The 24,345-nt window shown below is 43.2% G+C and overlaps 5 protein-coding genes and 1 long non-coding RNA gene across 9 annotated transcripts; 2 read left to right on the top strand and 4 right to left on the bottom strand.

The window, feature by feature from the left end:
• Nucleotides 1-107: 107 nt before the first annotated feature.
• Nucleotides 108-5,006, bottom strand: tspan3a (tetraspanin 3a). Its single transcript, XM_086162758.1, has 7 exons — nucleotides 4,663-5,006; nucleotides 2,769-2,960; nucleotides 2,479-2,553; nucleotides 2,195-2,296; nucleotides 1,945-2,097; nucleotides 1,756-1,839; nucleotides 108-798 (listed from the first exon to the last, which is right to left on the bottom strand). The coding sequence occupies exons 1-7, from the start codon at nucleotides 4,723-4,725 to the stop codon at nucleotides 706-708; spliced, it is 762 nt and encodes a 253-aa protein (XP_086018884.1). The 5' UTR covers nucleotides 4,726-5,006; the 3' UTR covers nucleotides 108-705.
• A 649-nt stretch (nucleotides 5,007-5,655) lies between these two features.
• On the bottom strand, nucleotides 5,656-6,340 carry ch25hl1.2 (cholesterol 25-hydroxylase like 1, tandem duplicate 2). The gene is given in 3 exon segments (XM_086163706.1): nucleotides 5,656-5,976; nucleotides 5,979-6,226; nucleotides 6,228-6,340. Coding segments are annotated over 3 exon segments (630 nt in total). The 3' UTR covers nucleotides 5,656-5,707.
• A 1,340-nt stretch (nucleotides 6,341-7,680) lies between these two features.
• LOC147225393 (uncharacterized) lies at nucleotides 7,681-12,689 on the top strand. 2 transcript variants are annotated; one of them, XM_086162988.1, is made up of 13 exons: nucleotides 7,698-7,736; nucleotides 8,260-8,387; nucleotides 8,667-9,227; nucleotides 10,158-10,217; nucleotides 10,297-10,349; nucleotides 10,434-10,578; nucleotides 10,692-11,032; nucleotides 11,115-11,343; nucleotides 11,688-11,802; nucleotides 11,891-12,008; nucleotides 12,103-12,214; nucleotides 12,315-12,427; nucleotides 12,524-12,689. In XM_086162988.1, exons 3-13 carry the CDS (start codon nucleotides 8,679-8,681, stop codon nucleotides 12,588-12,590), a joined length of 1,902 nt encoding a protein of 633 aa, XP_086019114.1. In that variant the 5' UTR covers nucleotides 7,698-7,736; nucleotides 8,260-8,387; nucleotides 8,667-8,678; the 3' UTR covers nucleotides 12,591-12,689. The 2 variants fall into 2 exon arrangements, with proteins under 2 accessions (XP_086019115.1, XP_086019114.1); XM_086162989.1 differs by lacking the exon at nucleotides 8,260-8,387 and having other exon boundaries at nucleotides 7,681-7,736.
• Nucleotides 9,221-14,991, bottom strand: LOC147225392 (uncharacterized). Its single transcript, XR_015107352.1, has 6 exons — nucleotides 14,557-14,991; nucleotides 13,019-14,456; nucleotides 12,075-12,400; nucleotides 10,743-11,357; nucleotides 10,412-10,595; nucleotides 9,221-9,438 (listed from the first exon to the last, which is right to left on the bottom strand). It is a non-coding gene; the product is annotated as an uncharacterized LOC147225392 (long non-coding RNA).
• An 809-nt stretch (nucleotides 14,992-15,800) lies between these two features.
• ch25hl1.1 (cholesterol 25-hydroxylase like 1, tandem duplicate 1) lies at nucleotides 15,801-18,015 on the top strand. Its single transcript, XM_086163705.1, has one exon. It carries the CDS (start codon nucleotides 15,801-15,803, stop codon nucleotides 16,641-16,643), a length of 843 nt encoding a protein of 280 aa, XP_086019831.1. The 3' UTR covers nucleotides 16,644-18,015.
• Nucleotides 17,833-23,182, bottom strand: kti12 (KTI12 chromatin associated homolog). 3 transcript variants are annotated; one of them, XM_086162991.1, is made up of 9 exons: nucleotides 22,975-23,182; nucleotides 21,079-21,130; nucleotides 20,946-20,998; nucleotides 20,808-20,863; nucleotides 20,230-20,309; nucleotides 19,970-20,129; nucleotides 19,846-19,887; nucleotides 18,636-18,704; nucleotides 17,833-18,025 (listed from the first exon to the last, which is right to left on the bottom strand). In XM_086162991.1, the coding sequence occupies exons 1-9, from the start codon at nucleotides 23,156-23,158 to the stop codon at nucleotides 17,882-17,884; spliced, it is 840 nt and encodes a 279-aa protein (XP_086019117.1). In that variant the 5' UTR covers nucleotides 23,159-23,182; the 3' UTR covers nucleotides 17,833-17,881. The 3 variants fall into 3 exon arrangements, with proteins under 3 accessions (XP_086019117.1, XP_086019116.1, XP_086019118.1); XM_086162990.1 differs by having other exon boundaries at nucleotides 19,825-19,887; nucleotides 22,975-23,181; XM_086162992.1 differs by lacking the exons at nucleotides 17,833-18,025; nucleotides 18,636-18,704 and adding an exon at nucleotides 18,725-19,394.
• Nucleotides 23,183-24,345: the final 1,163 nt, after the last annotated feature.

Below are 24,345 nucleotides of genomic sequence, written 5' to 3'. Positions count from 1 at the left end.
CCATTCTTGACAAGGTGCAGGGGGTTGCAGCTCCTCCCCCTGGAGGAACGGAAACATGTTCTGGGGCAGGTTTGGTTTCCGAAATGAGAATCGGCACACAAAGCTACTCCTCCTCACATTTTATTTTAATTTGTGACTATTGCTTCTCAAGTTGCATTCTGGAACTACAATCAGTAGAATGAGAAAAAAAAAAAGAGCTCGGGGTCGAATCCCTCTTTAGTGAGAATGTAACGCAGCCGTTAAAACCTTTCCGACCGAAGGCTGTGCCGGCGAGGATCCAGTCTTCTGACTTTTCGTTTCGTTTTTGCACGCCGATGCGACGGAACACAGCGCCGCTGACGAAAGGCGAGGCGTTCACCGAGCAGCAGTGGAACAGAAGTGCGAGCAGCAGTTAATACGGGTTAAAAAATAAAAATACAGACAATCTTTCCTTCTCGTACATGAGAGATTTCAATATATTCTAAGCGGTACACGTAGTGCAAAATAATAATATGAGAAGCCCTGTTGCACAGTACAAGACTACGACACCCGCCCCCGTGTCATCCCTGGAGCTACACGATGCCCCTTCCCTGGTGACCATTCAAAGTATTTGGCCAGAAGCTCTTTGAGTTTTGAAGAAAAAGAAAAGATCGGGTACAGTGAGGCGATAAGGTCTTTCTACACTCAAGACGGCACGTGGGAGCGTTACTACGAGAGGAGGGGGTTCTACGCTAAGGTTCCCCCCGTCATGAGCAGCTCGTAGGCGGGGTCTCCGTTTCTGCGGCACAGCACAACGCAAGCGCAGAGCATCCCCAGCATCTGGTAGGGAGAGAGGGACACACTGAGTCCTGCTGCCCGACATCTTCCTCGCCGGAATTATTATTGACCGCAGAAAAATCACATTTTAACCCGAACACTGGAATGACAAGGACGCAGCGGCGAAACGGCCATGCTCAGGTCGCCTTTGTGACCTCTGACACTCGGCCTTTCAGACCCGCCGTCGAAACGTGCTCTGGGTGACCCCTTGCCAAATTTTTCCATCCGACATGCGACACATAGTGCTGCATACACACACACACACACACAAACACACACTCTGGTTTTCATTGACGCCGCCCCGTCGTAAGTTGCTAGCAATCAAGTAGAATGTGAGCGGCGACGGCGCAAAGGAAGAGCTGAGACAAAGGCTGAAGATGAGTAGAATCAACGAATTAGACATTTGTGAATACGAATCCTCCGATTGCTGTTTTCATTTATAGGCCGAGCCATGATACAGGAGAAAAATCACAGGGGAAATAAAAGCCGTGTGAAAATCCTGGTTGGTCTGTCTGGTTTCAAACAGAAAAGCTTCGCCCTTGAGGGAAAAGCTTACTCGAGATTTTGACCGTCGAAGCTGATCTGACAGGCGCGTCTCAATTTTCGTGCGCTTTGTGAAAAGAGCAACGGCCCTGCCCGCAAATGAACCGGGATACATGACTTCTATAGGTCGGGGGGAGAAAAGCAGCTGAGTCTGCGGCCACATCACGTTTCTCTTTCTCTGCAAGAAAATCGGTTTGACGCATCAGAACTCCTCACGCTGACGGGGATGTGACAGGGCCAACGCCATTTTCATAATTAAACCGAAAGGGAAACAATGTGAATTGGATAAATGAGAAGCGGAACTGAGGAACTGCTGACTAACGGGATTCTGCCGTTTTATCAAAGAGGCTCTTTGCAGTAAATATAGACAGTAAAGTTCCGCGGAAATAAAGAAACGCTCCTTTGGAATTCACATACCTGGATGGCGGCGAATGTCAGGGCGGTCCAGATAACGTACATCATAATCTCCTTCAGCTTCTTCACAACCAGGGCCTCGCAACCCTGCGTGAACATGAACACACACACACACACACACACACACAGAGTGAAAGACCTGAAAAGTGGGATAACCCACAGATTTTTTCCCTCAAGCGATCTGCTAAGAACCTCTTGGTAGAGCTGGTCGGGACGGGTGAGGGAACCCGTGCACGCTCCAGGGCCGCCCCGGCAACAGCTGACGGGTGCGCTGTTGTTCTTGGACTCTTCAAACCAGGGCGTGTGCTGCCAGTCCGAGTAGTTGTGGATGCCACAGCACTGGAGCTGTGAGGAGGAAGGGAAAAACAAAGCGTGTGCGGTCAGCGTGGAGGGAACGGACACAGTTGGACGGGACTCCGGTTTCTGTTCTGGCTCTTCCCACCTGTCTCTGGATGTAGTCGATGGCGCGACTCTGCGCGTTGCCGTTGGTGCCATTATACTCGTTGTAGACTTTCTTGATGGACTTGTTCACTTCATCCTCGACCTGGTGATGACATGCAGGGGGGGATCAGAGAGAAACACCGGATGATGAAATTCTCCGCTGACGCAGGGAGTTTAGTCAGCGAGCAATATCAGGAAGGAAAATAAAAATGAATTGAAAATAATACGCTTGGACACAAGTGGATAAACAAGGGCAAGAAAAGCAAACGGGCTTGGCTTTCTTACCTTTGCTCTGTAAACATAACCGAGAACCACCACGGCCACCTCGGTCAGGAAAACCAGCAGGAGGATGACGACAAACTGCGGATCGAATTTCAAGAATCGTGTGAAATTCAACACAGAAAGAAAAGCGCCATCTAATCTCTCTGGGTGATTTACCAATCCGGTTTCACGAATTAAGAGTGCATTACAGATAAGTACAGGCGTGAAGCCTTCTCGACTGCCTTTACAAGTTCTTTTAGGGGAAATAATTAGGTCTGAAGGCTCTTGGGATGTTAGCACCCTGCTTTACTCACCGTGACGAGCCCGCAGTGACTCTCACGCACGGTGGCGCAGCAGCCGATGAGCCCGATGATGAAGAGGAGCGCTCCGACGGCGATGATGACCACCGCCGGGACCAGCGTGTACACGTCTTCGAAGAAGTGGTCGTAGTCGTCGTACGTTATGAAAACGTAGGCTCCGACGTAGCACAGGATGCCGGCGGCGGCCTGCAGGTCATTTCAAAACAAATGAACATTAAAATGGAACGAAAGAAAATAAATATCACCAATTGTTGCAGCTCCAGACGGCCGAGACGGGCTTTTGGGTTTTTTCAAAACAAAATCAATTTTAAGAAGTGGTCACGATGCATTAACTGCAAAAGGCCGTTCTAACACTGACGAAGGTGGATCTTAGTCCATTAAAAACAAATGTAACCACATCACAACCGTGAGGATGCATCGATTGTGTAATTCTAAACTGTGTTTACTTGGACTGTTTTAGTTATGTGTCAGTCGTCACTTTTAGTCCTCGAACAGCACCTGAGAAATGACGACATCTTGATTTATTAAAAAAAAAAAAAGGAATCGTGTCATTTGCACATCGAATTGTGGTACAACGAGTTGTCCCACATAAATCCGATCATTTCTGATATCACTTTATGCCGAGTCACCACATAAGGATCAGCCCCTATGATCAGTGGATAGCCTCATATATGGGCTGGCATCACCATAGCAACCGGCTTCTATACAGCTTCTAAACATCAGCGTGCTACACGGAACAATAGCTCGATGTTGGCCATTAATTTAGATGGTATCTAATGATAAAAGGCCTGGGAATAAAAGTTAAATAATAATATTCAATCAATCATTATTTGTACAGCTTGTCCTGCAGTCAAGGGGCTGGAGCCCATGTCTTTGGGCGAGAGGTTCGTCCCGAACCGGCCATCAGTTGATCACAACGCCACATTTTGAGACATATGCTCTCATTTACACATGATATAAGTACATACGACATTCACACGTCATGTAGAGACATACAACCAGACACTCTCATTCACACGTCCCACTAATTTATGGTCTCCGATGAACCTCCCGCCTCTGGAAACTGGAGAACCCAGAGGAAATCCAAGCAGGCACAAGGAAAGAGAGACGCCGTGCAGAAAAGCCTCACTGATGGAATCCAATCAGGGGCCTTTTTTCTGTGAGGCAGAAGCGCTTTACACTGAATGAAAAAATATTTCCTACAGAAAAATTAAACATGAGTGAAAATCATAACTGGAAACACTAAGGTAAATTGGAGGCTTAAAAAAACAGCTGGACACCATTGTAAAACTATGGTGTCACAAGGAAGTCGTGCCTCCTAAAGGCCACTAAGTCAACAGATTTAAAAACAAAGAAACCCTTCAGAGGAATTTAAATAATAGTTCAATATTCACAAAGTAAACATCCTGCTGCAGCGGCTGAGAGGACAAGGTGTTCACAAACACGTACATAATGAATTAGGAGCTGACAGGTAAATCACCAAAAGCATTTTAAACTTACTAATGAAAATATTCTTTCTGATATTTAGTATAATATCGGATTTTTTTTGAATAATAGTTTTTAGTCATTTAATGAACCTGGCTAATATGAAAATGGTAAAAGGATTCCTATGTTGCATGGTGAATTCCCGTCGAATGACAATAGGAATAAAATCATTAAAAAAATGGGTGTGTCTAAGGTTAAGGTTTTCCCATGTAAAAAATATACTTGTCTCGTCTTGTCTTAAAATCTCCAAATTATCAACGGATTTACTTTAATTCTCAAACCTGGTATTCCTCCTTCCCAAGCTGCTAGCTTGTCAGCTACATTCTCCCCCAGCTAGCCGGCTAGCTAGGCGAAGCTAGCTACATTTGGAGCTGGAAAAAAAAAACAAACTCTTCAAACTCACCCAAAATATCAAGTTCAGGAAGACCAGCACCGTCTTCGAAGACGTTATTCCGCACTGCCCCATCGCGACGAACCGGGATTCAACGCCGTCGGTGTTGGAATTATTGAATATATGTTAGGACTCGGACATGGCGGTGGGAGTCGAGCCGCCGCAGCGCTCCATATCCCGAGCGGCCGCAGCGTCTCTGCAGCGTCACAACCAAAACAAAGCCACGCCAAACACCCGGTGAAACTCGTCCCTGCGGGACAAAACAAAGATTTTAATTTAGCAAAAAAAATACCGGAAAACCGGTTCTGGGTTGTGCGCTGATGCTTGCTGCGTGCAAGCGTCTATAACCTATGTGCAGGAATATTATATCCTATTTGGGATTAAATACTCTTTTGTTGACTTGTTTTTTTTTTTTTTCCACGACGGCGCTTTGTTGACATCTAGTGGTGAAACCAGGTTTCCAGTTTCAGATGCACATTTTTTTTTTTCAAATCTTTAATTCACTAATAAATGGATCATGTTTTCCAATGGAGCGATAATGTTGTAAAAACAAAAGAAACATGCAGGTAAAGAGGATAGCAAGTCACACATCTGTTGATGATCCATTTTGTTTCTGTTCATGCAATTACACCTTGGGATGTAAACAATCATAATAAGTTTGAATCATAATAACAATTATAACTTATACTTATTAATCCACGTGGTGAAAACTCAAATCGTTTCACCCGGGTTCGTTTAATTTAATCTATGTGGGATCAGCCGCTTAAAACCCGTGAAATTCAGAAGTCAGTACAGTCCGAATGACTGCTGTTTGATATCGTTTATGGCAGTTGTCATGAACTGATAGAGGGATTGCAAGGTTTAAAAAAAATTCTGAAATGATTAGAAATAATAATAATCATTTATTTATCCCCGTGGGAAATTCGTTCTCTGCAATGAACCCATCATGGATGACCCATGAGCAGTAGGCTGCCGTCCACCACCACCAGGGGAGCAAGTTGGGGGTTCAGTGTCTATCTGAAAGCAAGAAAAATAAAAATAACCCGTCCGCAAATCTCTATTTCAAATCAGTAGCAAAGCGGAAATCTGCATGGGTGCCAAATATTTTGTCCCAGTGGCTGAAATATGGTGCAAAGTTGGTGTTGGATTTTTGACGGTGCACATCGCGTTTGCCGGGCCCTTCATAAATGGCAAATGGTATCAGTCGAGATATGGGCCGGGGGAAGTAGTAGCCACAGTGGTCCTCCATAAAAAGGTTGGCGCGCATAACCATGAAGGTCCATGTGGTCAGTAGGTGGCATCGCAGGACCGTGGGATTCAGTGACCCACTTCCACCCCCCCGAGACACTGAGTGGCCCGTGCAAAGGGAGAGGAGTCATTATGATGGATGGCGTGGAAAGTCATGTACAGTCAGCGGATCTGGTGATGGAGCAGATGCTAGATGAAAAACCAGAAGTCAAAAAGTAAGAGGTTGCGGATCAGTCCGGCCTTCAGCTCCAGCGGGGCCCGGTCAGGCAAGTCCAGAGGTGGCCTCCACAGCCACGGAGCCACCGATGCTGGGAGCACAAGAAACACGAAGCAAAGGAAGGCAGAGGATAAAGTAGGACGACGTGGTTAGGACAACGGGGAAGAGTGGAGACCTCAGGTAGTCCCTCAGCTGTTGTCCCACTGAGGCTGCAGCAAAGAGCATCTAGACCAAAGAGCTACACTCTCTAGCCATCTGCAAGTTCCAGACTGCAAACATTTTTTTCCCTCCAGACACAACAGCTGCAGGCGAGATCTTACCCAAAAAGTATCTACTTTGCACTCTGTGTGGTCTCAAGTGTTGCTAAAGGCTAACAAATTATTCATACACTTGGGGAGAAGTGGTAACACATAGGACTGAATTTCAGGAAGAACAGCGCAGCATTGTTTTTGAAGCATCGCCACTTTATAACAAAGTATCAAGAGGACTCTTGCACTTCTGTGATTACTTTAACAAATGGGTGACTCCACTTTCTACCTCACTGTGCTTTCCTGTCATTTACTCCAATTTATCATGGCTGTTGTGAAAACAGGACTGTAGAGCTTGGGAGAAAAGTGGTTTTAAAGAAGCTGCCATGTGATACATATACAGCTACATATTTTCTTATATTCCAACAATTATTTCTTTACATCTAACACTTGAATCCATGTATGTTCTTATGTTTACAGTTTCTTTTGTAACAAGAGAGAGACCCAACTTTGTGAGCCTGACTGAGGAAAAAAACTCAAAAATTAAGTGTATTTGATCTTTATATCACCCATGGTGCATGGGCCATTGAATATTTTTACCTGCGGGGAAATTTAAAAACACACCAGATATGGTGTACAAACAAGATTCTGTGACAGGTGATTTAATTAATATGTAATTTAAATTATTTGCAGGTATAGGCTCCAGACCCTCCGGCAACCCTGAGTGCAGAATATGTGGTATATATAATGAGTGACCTGGATATTTTGCATTTTTTGCATCATAATTCAATCGTTATTTAAAATGTTCTGTAAAAAACAAGTCTCATCATATGACCCTTATTTTTGTCACTCCATTTATATTGTTGTTTAGTCCTAGTTGTGTATTGTTCCTTGATGTTGCCCTGATGTTGTTTTTGTTGTCTGCTGTCTACTTATCCATGGATTTTTTTTTGTCTTGCTATCTTCTGTCTTCTGCCTTTCTATCGTTATTTACAGTCTTATTTCTTTCTTTTTTTTTTTTTTTGACATTATAACTGTTACGCTGCAGTGACAAAGGAATTTCTCCTATTAGGATCAAAAAAGTTTATCTTATCTTATCTTTCTCTTAACAGCAATTGGGAAAGTGAAACAAAAACGCAGATCTTCAAAATTTTGTGTTATCTTAACTCATCAATAACTTGTATTTTTTAGTTTTTGTAAAGATGCGGACTGGGGTCTCTGGAAAAGTAGTGCACTTTCTCCTCCCGTACGGTAGGGGGCGCCACACCACGGCTGTCAAAGACCCACCCACTTCCGGTCCAGGAACTTGCGTCTGACGTCATCACGCCGCGTTGTAGTTCACACGCTCGGCATTGCGAATCCTCAGCTGACAGGTAAGAAGAGGAAACGCTGCTTCAGACTTTTAGAGTTTTTAACTGTTATTTCATTGAAAAAAAAACTCAGTTCATATCATGTATTAAATGGTATAACTAAAGATGGATTGACGATTAGCCGGGTAGTCTACCTATCCGTGTTTGCGTAACGTTGCATGAAGATATACTTAGCTAGCTGGGTGTTTTTCCCCCATAGGGTGTTTATTTTGATAGCTTTTAGCTGGTTAACATTAGAAACACATGCCAACAAAAAGCTGTTGTCAAGCGGGGATTTAAATACATCGATCGATACAAAGTTCTCATCAGTCCACCTGTTTTTCTGGGATTTTCTGGGACCCACAAGAATCGATATACCGTTTCACAGGAGGTGGCTTAGATAAGATAAGATAAACTTTATTGATCACCTTAGGGGAAATTCCTTTGTCACAGCAGCTTAACAGTTATAGGGTCATAAAAAGGAAATAAATATGAATATATATAGAAAGTCACAAGATCTTCTTCTCCTTTCGACTTATCCCTTCAGGGGTCGCCACAGCGAATCAACCTTCTCCATCTAACCCTATTCTCACAAGATTGCAAGACAAAAAAATCCACAAATAAATAGACAACAGATAAATAGACAGCAGACAACAACAACAACAACAATATCAGGTATGACAATGGGCAACATCAAGGAACAGTGAGGGTGAATCTTAAAGAAGATAGAATCATGAAGTAATCCAATGAGGCCCAGTGGACTTAATGGATGAGAGACTTTGACCCGGAATTCCAGCAGCTACAATCGAAAAGCTAAATTAAAAGAGTGATTGTTTTGTAACAGCAAAAGGAATATTAATGTTTAGTCTAATCCTATACGGTTGAAGTATTTGCATGTTTTATTTCAACAAGAAGGTCCCCTTCTTAATGTTGTTATTGTACTCATCCATTCAGGTGTTAAATACAATGGAGGATGGCGGGTTGGAGGAGGCGGCTCCGCATACACCGCAGCCCTGCCGCTTCTTCTCTCAAGGAAAGCACTGCAATTTTGGGAAAAGGTGCAGATTTCTCCACATCAGAGGGGATTCCACAACTCAGGAGAAGAAAAGTGTCAGGACCGTCTTCCCGCCTGAGGATGCGTTGCGCAGACCCTCTCCCACTAGGAACTCCAAGGCTCCCTCAGAGGCCGGCCGCCGCCCCTGCCGTTACTTCATCGGCGGCCACTGCACGATGGAGGACAGATGCCGCTTCTGGCACCCTCCCCAGTTCCCCTCAGTGGATGACCGCATTACAGCTGGCAGCCACACGCGGTTGCTGCCACCGGTCCCCCGGCCAAACGCCCACCAGGAGGTCAAGCTCTGCGACCTGACGGAGGAGCAGGCGAAGCAGCTGAGAGACACGGAAATCAAGCAGCTGAAGAAGCGTTTTCCCAAAGACCAGCTGATTGTTCAAGAGCGAAGTGATGGCAAAGTCACTTTTTACAGGGTGACGGTAGAGGCTACTGATCCAGACTGGGTACATGTTTTCTTCTGCCTGTCCACGTTCTGTTCTTGATGTCCGGCGAGGAAAATCAGAGGGCAACGCTCCCTCGAGAGACAGAGTGAGACAGATTTATTTCGCCGAAGCCTTTCCAAATACCAGAGCTGACCAGTTTTCACTCTGTGGGTTGTTGTTCTGAATTGCAAGTTAAAGGTGGTGAAGACCATGAGCCCTGGTGATAGCGCTACTAATCAAACAAATGCAAAAATGACTACCATTAACACTTGATGTTAATAACGCAGATATCGTTGATCATGGTGATATTATACGCTATATAATCACATTATATACTAATAAGATCAAATGGTTGACTGGAATTCAAAATGGAGTTGTAAGCAAACAAAAATGCACTATATCTTATCTGAACACATTTAATTTAGTTGAGTCGGTTATAGAAGTTATATGGAAAGTTGTGCCCGTTTTAGAAAATATTTTGTGATCGGGGTCAAAAAAGCTTTCGATATCTAATCATTTTGGAATTTTACCGTTTTTTCTTTAAACCTTGCAATCCCTCTTATCAGTGCATGACAGCAGCCATAAACGGTATCAAACAGCAAATATTCAGACTGTACCGACATTGTTATTGTTAAGGAGTTCTGAATTGCACGGGTTGAGAGCAGGCAATTACCTAGTAGATTAAATTAAGCCTATTTGGCAAAGGCGAAACTGGGTGAAGCGATTTGAGCTTTGGCAATTTTGGATAATTATGAAACAAATCCTTAGAAAGCTCAATCTGGCACGGCGAGGGAGGTCAGAATTCATTCAAAGTCTCATTTAGATTTAATCTACACCCAATTCATTTATCTCACACTTCACGTGTTTTCGGCCTGATGGCCGGGAGCGGCGCATTAATGACTGAAAGCTGTGTGTCGGAACCCTGCTGACTCCCTGCGCTCTTACTCACAGCCTTTTGACCTGAAGGTGATTGACATCATGCTGAGCTTCCCCGACTGCTACCCTCGCGAGGTAAAAGCCACGGCTCTCATTTAAAATGCAGCTTCTCCAAGCAGTCCTTTTTACAATTTTTTATTTTTCCCTTTTGGAGATTTTCACGCTGGATGTACCGCTGGACCAGGATCTGCCACGAGTAATGGCGAGGTTTGTTCTCTTCATTTAAAGATAGCTTTTTTTTTTTTTGTTGTTTTTTTTTTTTTACTTACCGAGAGTGGTAACGCCGTGCAGACACGTGCAGCAGGCGTCGCTGGAGTGGCTTCAGGCAAAACACGCCACCAATCAGCTGATGGGAAAAGTTGAGCTCATCTTCCGGCCTTTCCTTCGCTGGCTGGACCGCAGTTTGGAGAGACTTTTCACTGAAGGAGCCAGGCAGGTGAGAGATCCCACCGCCTGCGTTTATAAAACAATTCTGAATATCAATTGACCTCTCTTTTTTATTTTTATTTTTTACAAATCAAATGACTGATAACATTTATTTTTTTGCAGTTGAAAAAAGACATTGATTTGGAAAAAGCTGGATTCCAGTTCATTTCATACCAGGAGCTCCAGGTAGCTGTTTGTGAGGAAAAATGCGACAACGGTCACCCTGCCGTCCCTGACTCTGACGATCTGAGAGAAATCGGGGAAACCTGCAAAACGACAGAAGGGGATGGAGGGCATCGCGAGGAAGAGGAGGAAGAGGAGGCGGCAGCCAGTCATCTGGTCGAAAACATCAAGATCAGCGATCCTCGTCGAGGAACGGAAGTGAAGCTGCTTGGATTGAGGCTCGGGGAAAACACAGCTACGGTCGTGGCCCATCAGATCACCGTTTGCCTGCAGTGTAATCGGTAAGGGAGAGGAGCTCCGAGTGTCCACACGCACTACATGAAATTTTATTTTTCAAGCCTGCTGGATGTGCGCCGCCTGCAGGTGTAAGGTAACCGCCGACCTGACGCTGACCGGAGGACCAAGCTGCGCTGCTCAGTGTGAGAAATGCAACGCAAGCATCAGCGCTACGTTGAGACCCACCATGCTGCACCACTACAGTGACGTTCTGGGATACCTGGACCTCCAAAATGCCGTTTGTGCCGACCTCGTGCTGCAAGAGTGTGACTTCACCGTCGGCTGCCTCAGCTGCTCACAGGAGAGTCCCGTCCAGGTAACAACAATTTCCTTCGGGATAAATAAAGTTGTTCTTATCTTATCTTAATTGAATTTGGCGAGTCAGCAGCATGAACGTCATCGTAACTAGCAAACGAAATGGCCTTCGACAACGGTGACATATCATTACATCATTTAACTTCAAGATCATATGATATTTGATTATTTATCATTTTCTTTTTTAAGGGAAGTTGTAGTTTGACAAGAGAGACTGTTAATTTCTGAGATTTGTATTTCTGAAATTGATACCCGGCCCTGTGACGTATAATCTTAAAAGTCTAAATATCGTGAAAAAGATCCTTTTTTTGTTTCCCAGCTTTGTGTCCTTATTTTCCCCTGCAGAGCCTTTCCTATGGGCAAACAAAGGAATTTAACTGTGAAAATTGCCACAGCAAACTCAGTTTCCTGGCTGAGAGCGCAAGATTCCAGTTCATTCAGCCGCGCAGCAACAAATCAGGTTTGAGCTCACCTACTCTCACACCGGCTGGTCGCGCCACAGCTTGGTCAACTCATTCAACGGTTTATTACGTATTTTGTGTGTTCAGGTTCAAATACAAAAACCGTGAACTATAAGATGGCGAGAGAACCCGCCGTCCAGAAGGGGAAGCCGCTACCGGAGAAAGGAACGTGCAAACACTACAAGCAGAGTCACCGCTGGCTCAGGTATCACGCTAACTGCTAAGTGTTTGACCTATGACCCCGGGGGAGGGGAGGGGGACGAGTACGTACCGGGGAGGTGAAAACTGCGTGTCCTCAGGTTTCCGTGCTGTGGCCGGGCGTACGCTTGTGACGTTTGCCACGACGAGGACCAGGACCACCCGATGGAACTGGCCAGCAGGATGATCTGCGGCTACTGTGCCAAAGAGCAGGTGAATCTCAGATGACCCGAAGTCCAAACTCAGGATTCCCCTTCTGAATCTTTGCCTGTTGTGACTGATATCCCCCGCGCACCGCTGTCGGATTTTGTAGCCGTACAGCAACGGGAGGCCCTGTATCAGCTGTGGAAGCATGTTGACGCGAGGAGCGAGGACAAGCCACTGGGAGGGAGGCCTTGGCTGCAGGAACAAAATCAAAATGTGCCGGTACAAAAACGTCAATGCTTTAACAATTCGCGACGGGAAATCTTCCCCCTTTCCCCTCCTGCCCTTCTCAGCTCATTCTGTCTGTTTCCTCTGCAGAAATGACCGACAAAAGTATGCAAGCACCAACAAAACTATCTCGAGAAAGGCCAGCGAGAAGAAGTAGTTGAGAGGAGCTGCTATGTTCTTTTCTTTTGACTTGGATTGTCAAAAAAAAAGACACATTTTCTGGCTTTTTGAATAAATCATGTTTTGATGCACCACAGCATTCAGCGTCTTTATGAAATGTTACATATTTTGGTGTGATTTTGTTAAGACTCCTGGGTTCTCTCTTATCTTTTACATCAAAAACATGGAATATAAAGATGCCTGAAGAGACATTTCATAACTTTGGCTAACCAGTCTTGGTTGACCAAAGTTAACCAACCTTGGTTAACCAGTCTTGGTTTGTTGAACATCCCTATTTTTCATAAAAATGTGTTTTTTTTTCTTCTCAACAATTTTTGCTGCTCCTTCGATTACTTATCCTTTGTGTAATTAATTGATGGAGCATAACAGCATAGGTTAACTGAAATAATAATAAAAAATGCCCACCTGTAGACCTAATGCCTGACCTCTTAAGTCTTCACACTAGAACATACGAGTATCTTCCAAACCAGCTGGGCTGTCACTGGGAAAAGACCTGTCACCAACTGGAAACAAGCTGTAGTTGAAGAAAAGACTGGCGCAGGACATGTATGCTCGCTGTGAGACAGTGGCGCGTTTTGCTGTAGGGGTAACGGAGAGGTTCTAGGTGGAGGTGGGACTCCATCAGGAATCAGCTCTGAGCCACTTCTTGTTTGCTGTGGTGATGGACAGGCTGACAGATGAGGTTAGACAGGAATCCCCATGGACCATGATGTTTGCAGATGACATTGTGATCTGTAGAGAGAGCAGACAACAGGTAGAGGAAAATCTAGAGAGGTGGAGGTATGCTCTGGAAAGGAGAGGAATGAAGGTTAGTCGCAGTAAGACAAGAGTATATGTGCGTGAATGAGAGAAACCCAGGTGGAATGGTGAGGCTACAGGGAGTGGAGATCAAGAAGTTGAAGGATTTTGGGTACTTTCAGGGGTCAACAGTCCAGAGCAATGGAGAGTGTGGAAAAGAGGTGAAGAGACGGGTTCAAGCAGGTTGGAATGGGCAGAGAAAAGGGTAAGGGGTACAAAGAGATGGAAGACTATCAGCCAGAATGAAAGGAAAGGTGTACAAGACAGTGGTGAGACCAGCGGCCACCTGCTGCATGGACTAGAAACAGTTACAATGTCAAAAAGACAGGAGGCAGAGCTGGAGATGCTGAGGTTCTCTTTAGGAGTCACCAGGATGGATAGGATCAGGAATGAGTCCATCAGAGGGACGGCACATGTTACATGTTTTGGCAAGAAGGTCAGAGGCCAGACTGAGATGGTTGGGTCACAAGAGTGAATATATTGGTGGATGGATGCTGGAATTGGAGGTCTACATGAAGACCAAGGAGAAGATTTATGGATGTGGTGAGAGAGGATATGAAGGTAGTTGGTGTGAGTGAGGAGGATATAGAGAAAAGGGTTAGATGGAGAAGGTTGATTCACTATGGTGACCCATGAGGGGAAAAGCCAGAAGGAGAGGAAGAACGTAGTTAGGAGCAAGCGGTGTGGTAATGGTCAACATTTGCTTCCATATTGCTTCAGAGGGTTGGATGATGCCAAGATTTTCCTCACTAATTCGCTCCTTTATGCCGACTTCTCCTCAGCTTTTAACACCCTGCAGCTGTACATACTGGAGGAGAAGCTGATGAACCAGCGGCTCATCCAGTGGATCAGCAGCTTCCTCACCAACAGATCCCAGATAGTGCCGGTGAACGACGTCTTCTCCGACATCCTCTTCCCCTGGTCAAGGTTGCATCCAGTCTACCTTGCTCCAACACAACCGCCACCTGGTGAAGTTCACCGACGTTGTCTGGTCCTTCTCTCCACCAAAGTTCAGCGATCCGGAGTGAAACCTGCCTGCCTGAAGCTGATTGTGAGCAAGACGAAGGAAATGGTCATCGGGTTCTCCAGCAGGCAGCAGCAACTGACACTACGGTCTATTACGCTTTCATTGAGAACATCATGACCTTCTCCTTCATCTGCTGCTTCCATTCCACCACCCAAGAGGACAGGAAAGGCCTGGCGCACCACCGTGGTCTGCTCCAAAACAACCGGCCACCCACTCAGACCTCCGTCCTGCTTCCAAAACAGTCAAATCCTAAAGACAGCCAGAAAGATCCTTGCAGAGCAGTCCCACAGGCTGACTCCGCTGCCCAAACTGCAAAACCCAGAGGAGAAGGTCAACCTTTGTCCCCAGAGTTGTCCAACTCAATTCCAAGCAACCCTGCAAACCCCTCATCGCCTTACCAGCTCCCCCCCTGCCGGGTGTAATGCCGCTCATGGTGTATTTATTATGTAAATGCAGAGCGCAGCTTATTTCAGTCCCTTCCAAAGGTGCAATTTGCACAAAACTGTACACTGTACAGCATTGTGCAAATTGTGCAAACTGTACAAATTGTACAAATTGCTGTATATATAGAATATAGGTATAATAAATATATTATTATACTTATATTCTATATATACACCGCAATTTGCACAATTTGCATATAGGCGTAATAAATACTGTACACTGTACAGTATTTATTATACCTATATTCTATATATACTGCAGTATAATAAATACTGTACACTGCACAGTATTTATTATACTTATATTCTATATATACCGCAATTTGCACAATTTGCATATAGGTATAATAAATACTGTATAGTGTACAGTATTTATTATACCTATATTCTATATATACTGCAATTTGCACAATTTGCATATAGGTATAATAAATACTGTACACTGTACAGTATTTATTACACCTATATTCTATATATACCGCAGTATAATAAATACTGTACACTGCACAGTATTTATCATACTTATATTCTATATATACCGCAATTTGCACAATTTGCATATAGGTATAATAAATACTGTACAGTGTACAGTATTTATTATACCTATATTCTATATATACTGCTAGTCACCCCTTTATTTATTGATGTTCAGAATTTGATGCTGGGCCCCCCCGATGACAAATAACGTATTTTCTGAATCCTTGAAATTGGTCGGCAAAGCGAGGCCGAATCTTACCGATGTTTGCGTCCGACTCGTGTTCCTGAATGGTTAATCTTGTGAAGCTCAGATGGTCAGAAAAAAAAAGGAGCCGGCTCTTTCCTGCTTCAGACCAAAGCCCCTTTCGGTCGACTCCCCCGTACATAAAAGTGGACTTAGCCAGGATTGCGCGGCTTGAGTCGGAGATCCCGCGCCAACACGATGAACATCAGCGAGCCGGCCGCGCGCCTCCTGCCCGCCGGGCCTTCGGACCTTCTCCTGCAGCCCTTCTGGGACCATCTGCTTTTGCATCACCTGCCTCTTATCTCCTCACCTTTCTTCCCGGTCCTGCTCGCCTTTTCCAGCTACTTCTTCTTCAGCCTACCCTTTGCGGTGCTGGACCTTCTGGGGGACCGGGTTCCTCTGTTCCACCGGTACAAGATCCAGGCGGAGAAGCAGCCAACGTGGGAGATGATGGCCAAGAGCTTCTTCACCGCGTTCTACAACCACATGTTTTTCGTTCTACCGACGGTTATCATGGCTACCTTCATTTTCCCCGTGCCGACGATCCCCAAGGAAGCGCCTGGTGTTTGCCAGGTCTTCTACGAGGGGTTGGCTGTTCTTCTGGTCTTTGACACTCAGTACTATATCTGGCACTTTGTGCATCACAAGCACCCACAGCTTTACCGGTGGATCCACGCCATCCACCACGAGTACATGGCCCCCTTCTCCTGGTCTACGGAGCAGCTCAGCATCCCGGAGCTGATGACCGTGGGCTTCTGGAGCAACCAGGACCCCTTGCTGCTGAGGTGCCACCCGCTCTCCACGTGGTGCGTGACGGTTTTCAGCATCTGGATGTCAGTGGAGGACCACATAGGCTACGACCTCCCGTGGACTCTCAATCACCTCGTGCCGTTTGGACTTCTCGGCGGGGCCCCGGCTCACGACATGCACCACCAGAAACCCAGCTGTAACTACGCGCCTTTCTTCAGCCACTGGGACAGGATCTTTGGCACCGCTCTACCGCTGAAGAAAAAAGGAAATCAAAAAACGAGAGGATATTAAGACAAGTTGATATACTGTAATTTTGTAAATATTAGCGTCGGTAAGCAGGCTGATATTTCAGCACAAAGACTTTCCTTTACTCCCGTCACTTACTGCACACTATTTCCATAACTGTATCAAAAAATTTTACCGAAAATAAAATGTCGCAGAAAATACTTTTTGTTTTTTTGTTTATTTCATGTGTCTTCAGTCAATAAATAAAAAAGAAATAAAAAAATCCAAACTATTTCCATTTTCATGGTCTTAAGTAGCACTCCAGGGACATGCAGTGCATTCAAATGTAGTCAATATATTCTCATGCTTCTAAATATTATAGTATTTTCCCAAAACCCCACCCCAAAAACAACTATATCTAGACATTATACATAGATACACACACACATTTGCAGAATATGCTATTTGAGACAGAGACGGATGGATATACATAGACAGATGTGGTACTGATATATGGAAGTACTGAGCTTTTATTGTCTATTATAAATAAACACACATGCAACTCTTTTTGATATTGTTCAGATTCTACAGTGGCTGTTCAGTTGGTCCTGCAGCTTTGCTTCATCAAGAATCAATAGAAATAAAATAATGCATAATGCATATTTTTTTCCCTGAACTTGAAAACGGCAGGAGTATTAATCGCAGGATGCGGCCAAGAAATTTCAAACTGTCGTGTCGTTTAACAAATCAAGTGATAGTGCCTACGTAGTTTTCTGGCGGATCCCATTCCTTAAATTGTTTATTTGCAAGGCACGGTAGAAATATCATTTCATTCCGGTCATTCCATTAAAAAAACAAGTCATTAGTAACTTGCAAGCAAAGCAGGGGAGAAATCCTGTGCCTGTTTCTCCTTACATAACACATAAAACATCCAAAACAGCATTACTCAGCAATATTATACTTACAAATTCCAGCAACAGAACAAGGAGCTTTGGGAGGAGAACACTAAGTACTTCTTATCAGGTTTTGCACTTGCAGGTCAAGCAAAGCTCAGGGGGAGCGAGGGCAGTTTGTTCTTGGGAGTTCCACGGCTCAGACTGCGCGCCCAAGACTTGACTCCGGGAATCCGTTGAAAAGAGGCTTCATTGAAAAAGACGAAAAATGTAAATGCAGGTGTTTTTTTTTTTTCCACCCCCGCCTCGTTTCGGGTCACCGCTCCCATCGATGCGGCGCAGATTTTAAAAACAAGCCAATATGCATTAAAAAAAATGTTTATTGTTGAATAATATTAATTCTGTTGAACTTTAGTGAAGGCTCTTATTCAAATACTGCACAAACATGTTGGCAATCTGTGCCGTGTTCTCTGTTGGGTGCATCTTGGTGTAGCTGATGAACTGGCGCCGTAACTTCCGCAGCTCTGCCATGTTGATGTTTCCCCGGAGTTCAAGGTTCAGAGCCGCGTCAAGGAAACAGCATGGTCTTTTTTCCCCCACCGTTTTCCCGCAAAAAAAAAAACGTATACACGATACAAAACCTCAAACAAAGACGAACTAAATGTTGTGTCATTTAAATACAAATTGAGTATCTGGCAAGTGTGGTTTGCAGAGCCAAATGTACATTGAAGTTCAAACTGGAAAATCAAAGTGTTTGCTTCTGAGAAGTTCTGACAGAGAGCAGTTGCCAATAAAAAAAAAAAAAAAAAAAAAGTTTTAATCTATGTAAATTGGTTTCAGTCTTCCATGGAAGCCTCGCGATGTCATTCCATGCGAGACCTTTAAACGTGATCAAGAGCTGAGCCTTTCATTTCAGCTCTTTGATGGATGTCCGTTTACCTCCTTCCCACCCACAGGGAGGAGTGACATGAGATTCCTTGGGGGGGAAAACGAATCAATGCCAGCAACTACAGAGAATAATAATTGTACGGGCGGCAACTGGGAGACAGATTACTGCCACCGGATGGAGGAGAACGCATCGGGCCGCAAACAAAAACAAAACAACAGAAATTGTTTCTGCGAAATGTTTGCAAAGGGAGAACTTCTGTTAAAAAGAAAAGGATATCTTCTCTGAAGATCCTGGAACCAGAAGAAAATCACCCGCGACGCTGGTCTTTTGTGCATTAAAAATTGCCTGAGGGGAAAAAAAAAACAAAAATAAAAATCAAAGAAGACAAACTTGATCAAAGATAATCTGATGAAAAATGTAGTTAAGTCAAAAAAAACACAACAACCTCAAACGTCATTAAAAGCACATATTTGGCAAATCTTATTTCACTGAAAAAAATTGTGCAAAAGACAACCGAAATAAACAGTTAAAATGAGTTTTCCGAGTAAAATGAGGACATTTTCTTCATCTGACTTCTCTAAGAATGCAAACAATTAGGAAACACGAGTCTCTTACACACATCAAAACCAACTCAGAATGAATTGATTGAGGACACAAAATCAAATAAAGCACTATAAGACACAAGGCTATTCTGATTGCCCAATACAAATCAGCCAAATGCAGAGAGAAGAAAAGGCCCATATTGGAAAAAAGGGATCATTTATCGCTTTCTTTAACTCACTAACACTTACAAGCACCCGATGACGCACTGAGGGACTGTGACGTCAATCACTGACATTTGGATATCCATTCCTGGTGTCCATCCGGCTGTCAGTAATTTCAGTAAATGCGTCGCTTGGAGGAGCGTCGATCGACGATGTCATTTTACCTCCTTTCAGGTAATTGCGATCGCGCAGCCTACTTCTATCAGTCTCCGCTCCACTCCTCTGCTTCGATTATGTGCCGACAAAATGCTTTGTATTTGCCGGGAGGCTCCTGCCGAAGCGCAGAGGGACTTGTACAAAGATGGAACACAAGAGCTCCAATTTCAATAGACTGCACATTATACAGGTCCGAATCTGATGAGCGGATGGTTTCACACTGTATGCGTCACTAAAAAAACGCGGATCGTTGCTTGCAAAGTTGCATTTCAGTCAGTTTGTTGCATGTCGTTCGCTCTATGACTTGAATATTTCGTGGCACCGAATCAAAACTTGTTCAAATGTAATTAATCAATGAAGCAGGGACTGCAAACTAAAAAAAAAAAAAATTAAAAGACTTCCTCTTCCAAATGTTGCCCCTTTCCCACAGCTTCTGCTTTACACTCTGCTTATCACTGCATCTCACTTATTTCCACACAAAAAAGCATCGCTGCTTCAAACTGCAGCAGCTTGTCAATAACAAGAGTAGAGGCTTGAAGACCTACCGTTAGCATGTCCTGCGTTACCTTATCTAACTCGTGCAAGAAGTTTGAAGATGACAACGGTTGCTGCGGGGAAATGTGGAAAAATTATGATTTTTAAATAAAGGCCGGTACTGTATTTAAAAAAGGCAGCACGTATGTCTCTTACACTTTGCGTTGACTGGTTCGGCGGCGGCGCCTTCCTTTTGAATACGGCATCGGATATGTCTTCCAACGGAAGCGCGTCGTCTTTGAGGACGGTGAAAAGAGGAGCGTCCCATCTGTTTCTGCAGTCTGGTCTTTCAAATCTTAGGACCAAGGCGTCGAAGCTGCCAGACAGAGGAACTTGATGACTCTGACTTACACAAAAGCACTTCATTTGATGGGAAATCATGTGCAGATTCTGCATTTAAAGAAGATTTCACTTACATCTCCTGGGTGTACTGCTCAGCTGCGTCTCTGCCGGCGTTCCACGTTGAGCTCGTCTCATCTGACGTCAAACAGTGCACCTGCATAACCATGGGGTGAATTACTTTGTCGTCTATTATTTTTGTCTGGCTGTTTCTTTTCCCAGGTTTTCTAAGTACATGTCCTTTTTTAAAGAAGGGATGTATCAAAACACCTTGGCTTGAGGGAACAGGGATAAAATGGTGTACAGTGATATTAAATCAATTAAAAAGGGAGGGGAAAAAACATAATGATTTAATTATAAGATAACCTGAACATTTGGTAATGTGTGAGAAAATTGCAATAAAATCTGAAAATTGAAATACTAAAATGAAGGGCAATACTTTAGGACCAACGTTAAAACATAGCAAATATAAATATGTCGTTTTGTGTTTTGATTCTCATTTGACTGTCTGAATAAATTGAATCCTAAAGATGTACAAAGATCAGAGACTAACTGAAAACTTGGGAGATTCCTCTCCATTGAAAAGTTGATAGAATATTGAACCTTAGTTGAAAAACTGTTGTTTTATTACATCCTCATTCTTCTGTGTACTTACGAGGCAATGTGGCGTCTGCGTATGTTTGACGAGACAGAAGAGCTCATAGCGGTATCCTGCAAGAAATATACATTTTGTAGATAAGTCGATGATGCATCTCGTTTTATGAGGAATGTTTACGACAGTAGAATACATTACCTTTAATGTAATTTAATGAATCCAAAATAACAATGTCGTCCTTGTTCAATTTCCTGCAGAGTAAATGCATGTTAGGAAAAAAAACAACACGATGAGTGGATTCTGGAGTGCAGGCTCTGGTTCTGAAACTTACCTCTCAACCTCGGCTTTCAGAGCTGCTCTGACTTGTTTTTCCTTTTGAGAATCTGTAACATATCAACAATAATTCAACATGAGCTTCATTTAACTTTACTGTTTAACTGTCTGCATCTGAACTTTGCACACTAACACTGTACTCAATTTTTAAGATGTCAAACTTTTTCAGCTTGCACATCCTGTGAACACAACCGTTTACATTTAATATTTTTTAATTCAACTAGCACATCATGTTAATACTGCTTACATTTCTCTGCACTGTTTACATTTGGCTACAATACTATGTTTATTATTTATTATTATGTTGCTAACTATCTGGCTTCACTGTGGACAGCAGCATCAGAATTTCAGTGAATGGGGAAACAACTTTCCACACTACACAAATGACAATGAACACTTTAATATTGAATCACTACCACATGATCTTATTATTGCAAAAACCATTATACGCCACAAAACAATTCATCTACAGGAAATTTCCCCGATCAACTTATTGCCCTTGCACACAGCTTTCCTGCAGGATGGATTCCACACCCAGAATTTCTTTGATCAATAAACTAACAGTTCATTTTAAATTAAAAAAAATGATGAAAGCGTAGATTAAACATATGTACTAACTGTAAGAGTACATTTGTAGTGTATATATGAATATTCTATATTTGAGTGCATGTGCTATATATACATAGGTACTGAATACATGTACTGTATGTGTGAATAAATGACTGTAAAGTATATATTATGTATTTATCCTTAAAGAGACTAGCAGAGCCACAGTGAATCCACCTTCTCCATCTCACCCTATTCTCCATATCCTCCTCTCTCACACCAACTACCTTCATATCTTCTCTCACTACATCCATAAATCTTCTCTTTGGTCTTCCTCCAGACCTCTTGCCTGGCAGCTCCAATTCCAGCATCCATCTACCAATATATTCTCTATCCCTCCTCTGTACATGACCCAAACATCTCAGTCTGGCTTCTCTGCTTCTCTTCAAAACATCTAACATGTGCTGTTCCTCTGATAGACTCATTCCTGATCCTCTCCATCCTGCTCACTCCCAAAGAAAACCTCAGCATCTTCATCTCTGCGACCTTCAGCTTTGCCTCCTGCCCTTTCCTCATTGTAACTGTTTCTAGTCCATACAGCACCGCTAGTCTCACTATTGTCTCTTCCACCTTTCCTTATATTCTGGCTGATGGTCTATTCACTTTTCTCCACCCATTCCAACCTGCTTGAATCATCCAACTTCATATTCTAGTACCTAAAATCCTTCAAAACTTCATATTCTAGAACCTGAAATCCTCCACCCTGTTGATATTATTCTCCACATTGAATTTAAAAACGAAGAAGATGATTCACGAATGAACATATCAATAGCTGGAATGCAAAACCTCCTATCTGCAAATTTTTCGATTTGGGGTTTTTGCATTAAATGGTGAGAAGTGGGATGGCTCTACATTTTCATTCTATCTGCAAAATAATACCGCCCTTTCTTTTGACATAAGTGTTACATGACAAGACTCCTAGGTGCACAATAAGGAGAAAATATTAGGGAAAAAAACACTTATCTGAATTGTCAGTGGTAAAAATACATGCTGTGTATTTTTAAAGCATAACATAGAAATATAGTCTGCGAACGATAGAATATTCTAGAATATCTTTGACAAAGACTTGCCATACTATATCAAATGAAAGGTTGTTTTCATTTCCTGAAAAGTGTTTTATTCAGATAGGAGGTTTTGCATTCCAGCAATTGATATGATTGTTCGCCTTCTTTTTAAAAGATGTACTAAGTTAAGCTAGAGAATGTCAACACACAGGAAAGACTATTTAGCATAGCTGTATGCTAGCTTCTATACGCCTAACGTACGAGGAAAAGCTAGCTGAACTTGCCTGCGTAAACAGCGTTTTTCTCAATGCCCAGGACTCCGTCTCCGCAAATATGAACCTTTCGGTCAGAGTTTTGTTCAAAATGAACTTTCAGCTCTGCTGCCCTTCGCGTTTTGCCGCTACAAGGGAAACCGCACATCACCACTAAAGGCATGGCGGCTCCGTCACTATCAAAACATCTTAGCATCAATGTGACGTCACATTACGGCGCTAACCCGGATGTAAAACCCGCTTGTCATTTTCAAGATGACCAGCAGGTGTCGCCAAAACGCAGTTTGACTATCATTTGAGCTATTAGTTGGGAGTCCTGTGCAGTTTTAATATAAGAAAAGCAAAATAAAATGAAATAAAGAAACTTGAGGAAATTTAATGACAGGTTTATACCTCAGCATTGGTTTATGATCAGTTGAAACAGAGCAGCGGATTCTGACTTCAACTGATATGATGTGCAATGCAAAACATCACTTTTAAAAAAAAATTGCGACCAAATATCATTTATCACAACATCTTAAAAGACACTTACTTTTATGAGAATTGTGGCATTAAGTTGGTTGAAATATTCTTCGAGCAGGGTCCCTTCCTCCTCTAAAATTAACGCGACAAGCAAATAGGCACATAGCAGTTTACAGAGGAGCTGTTGTTTTCATATTTCTCTTAACTTTGAAAAAACAATGTATTTTAATTACTCCCTGCAGAATGTTAAAGTACTCATTTCATATGTGCAACTGTGCAAAAAAACAACTTGTAATACATAGAATGATCAAAAAATGTTTTCATTGAACACAAGTCAGGAAAAAAAACAAGCCAGTTTATCCCATTTCAACACAACATTATGTAACAAATACTGAAAAAGAGCTTTCAATAGAAAAGCGTTGATATCAAGAACCAAAAGTGGAAAGTGGCATCAAAGTGGAAAGCAGTCTAAAAATGACAAAAAAAGCAATACAGATAAAAAGATATTAAAGAAAATGCCTGGTGTCAGATGAGGAGACATACAAGGCGAGTTGATCTCTTTTAATTGTTGGTTTAGAACGGTAGTTTCAGACAACTTTAGAGCGCTCACGGTTACATAACAGCCAACAGTGATCATAATCACAACTCCGCTAAACTGAGGAGTCCAGCTCGGGGGTCTGTGGAGCCTGCGGGGTCGCCTTCAGCATCCGCACCAGCAGCATCTGCAGGTCTTTTCCTCTCCGGGCAGGACTCAATGCCTCATCAGGTATGATTACATCTTCAAATGTAGACTCCATAAATGAGTGGTCCACGACACTTTTCTTCCCCATGAAATGCCCTAAAATGAAAATGAGGAAATACATTTCCCAGGGTGTTTTATTTATTTTTGTTGAACTTGCGAAACCTTTTGTTTTTCTACCT

Source organism: Fistularia commersonii, chromosome 17, assembly GCF_037954325.1.
Source record: "Fistularia commersonii isolate RoL2024-O1a breed Wild chromosome 17, RoL_Fcom_v1.0, whole genome shotgun sequence".
Classification (NCBI taxonomy): domain Eukaryota; kingdom Metazoa; phylum Chordata; class Actinopteri; order Syngnathiformes; family Fistulariidae; genus Fistularia; species Fistularia commersonii.
This window is presented reverse-complemented; position numbering and strand designations above follow the sequence as displayed.

Excerpts from the sequence above, each read along its gene's own strand:
- tspan3a (XM_086162758.1), bottom strand. The coding sequence starts at position 4,725 with ATGGGGCAGTGCGGAATAACGTCTTCGAAGACGGTGCTGGTCTTCCTG. Across the intron at positions 2,297-2,478 it reads GTTATGTTTACAGAGCAAAG|GTCGAGGATGAAGTGAACAA; the intron begins GTAAGAAAGCCA and ends TGTCATCACCAG. Across the intron at positions 2,098-2,194 it reads TCGACTACATCCAGAGACAG|CTCCAGTGCTGTGGCATCCA; the intron begins GTGGGAAGAGCC and ends TCCTCCTCACAG.
- LOC147225393 (XM_086162989.1), top strand. The coding sequence starts at position 8,679 with ATGGAGGATGGCGGGTTGGAGGAGGCGGCTCCGCATACACCGCAGCCC. Across the intron at positions 10,579-10,691 it reads TCACTGAAGGAGCCAGGCAG|TTGAAAAAAGACATTGATTT; the intron begins GTGAGAGATCCC and ends ATTTTTTTGCAG. Across the intron at positions 12,009-12,102 it reads CAGAGTCACCGCTGGCTCAG|GTTTCCGTGCTGTGGCCGGG; the intron begins GTATCACGCTAA and ends GCGTGTCCTCAG.
- ch25hl1.1 (XM_086163705.1), top strand. The coding sequence starts at position 15,801 with ATGAACATCAGCGAGCCGGCCGCGCGCCTCCTGCCCGCCGGGCCTTCG.
- kti12 (XM_086162990.1), bottom strand. The coding sequence starts at position 23,158 with ATGCTAAGATGTTTTGATAGTGACGGAGCCGCCATGCCTTTAGTGGTG. Across the intron at positions 20,310-20,807 it reads CGCAGACGCCACATTGCCTC|GTGCACTGTTTGACGTCAGA; the intron begins GTAAGTACACAG and ends ATGGTTATGCAG. Across the intron at positions 20,130-20,229 it reads GAGCAGTACACCCAGGAGAT|CTTCGACGCCTTGGTCCTAA; the intron begins GTAAGTGAAATC and ends TCTGTCTGGCAG.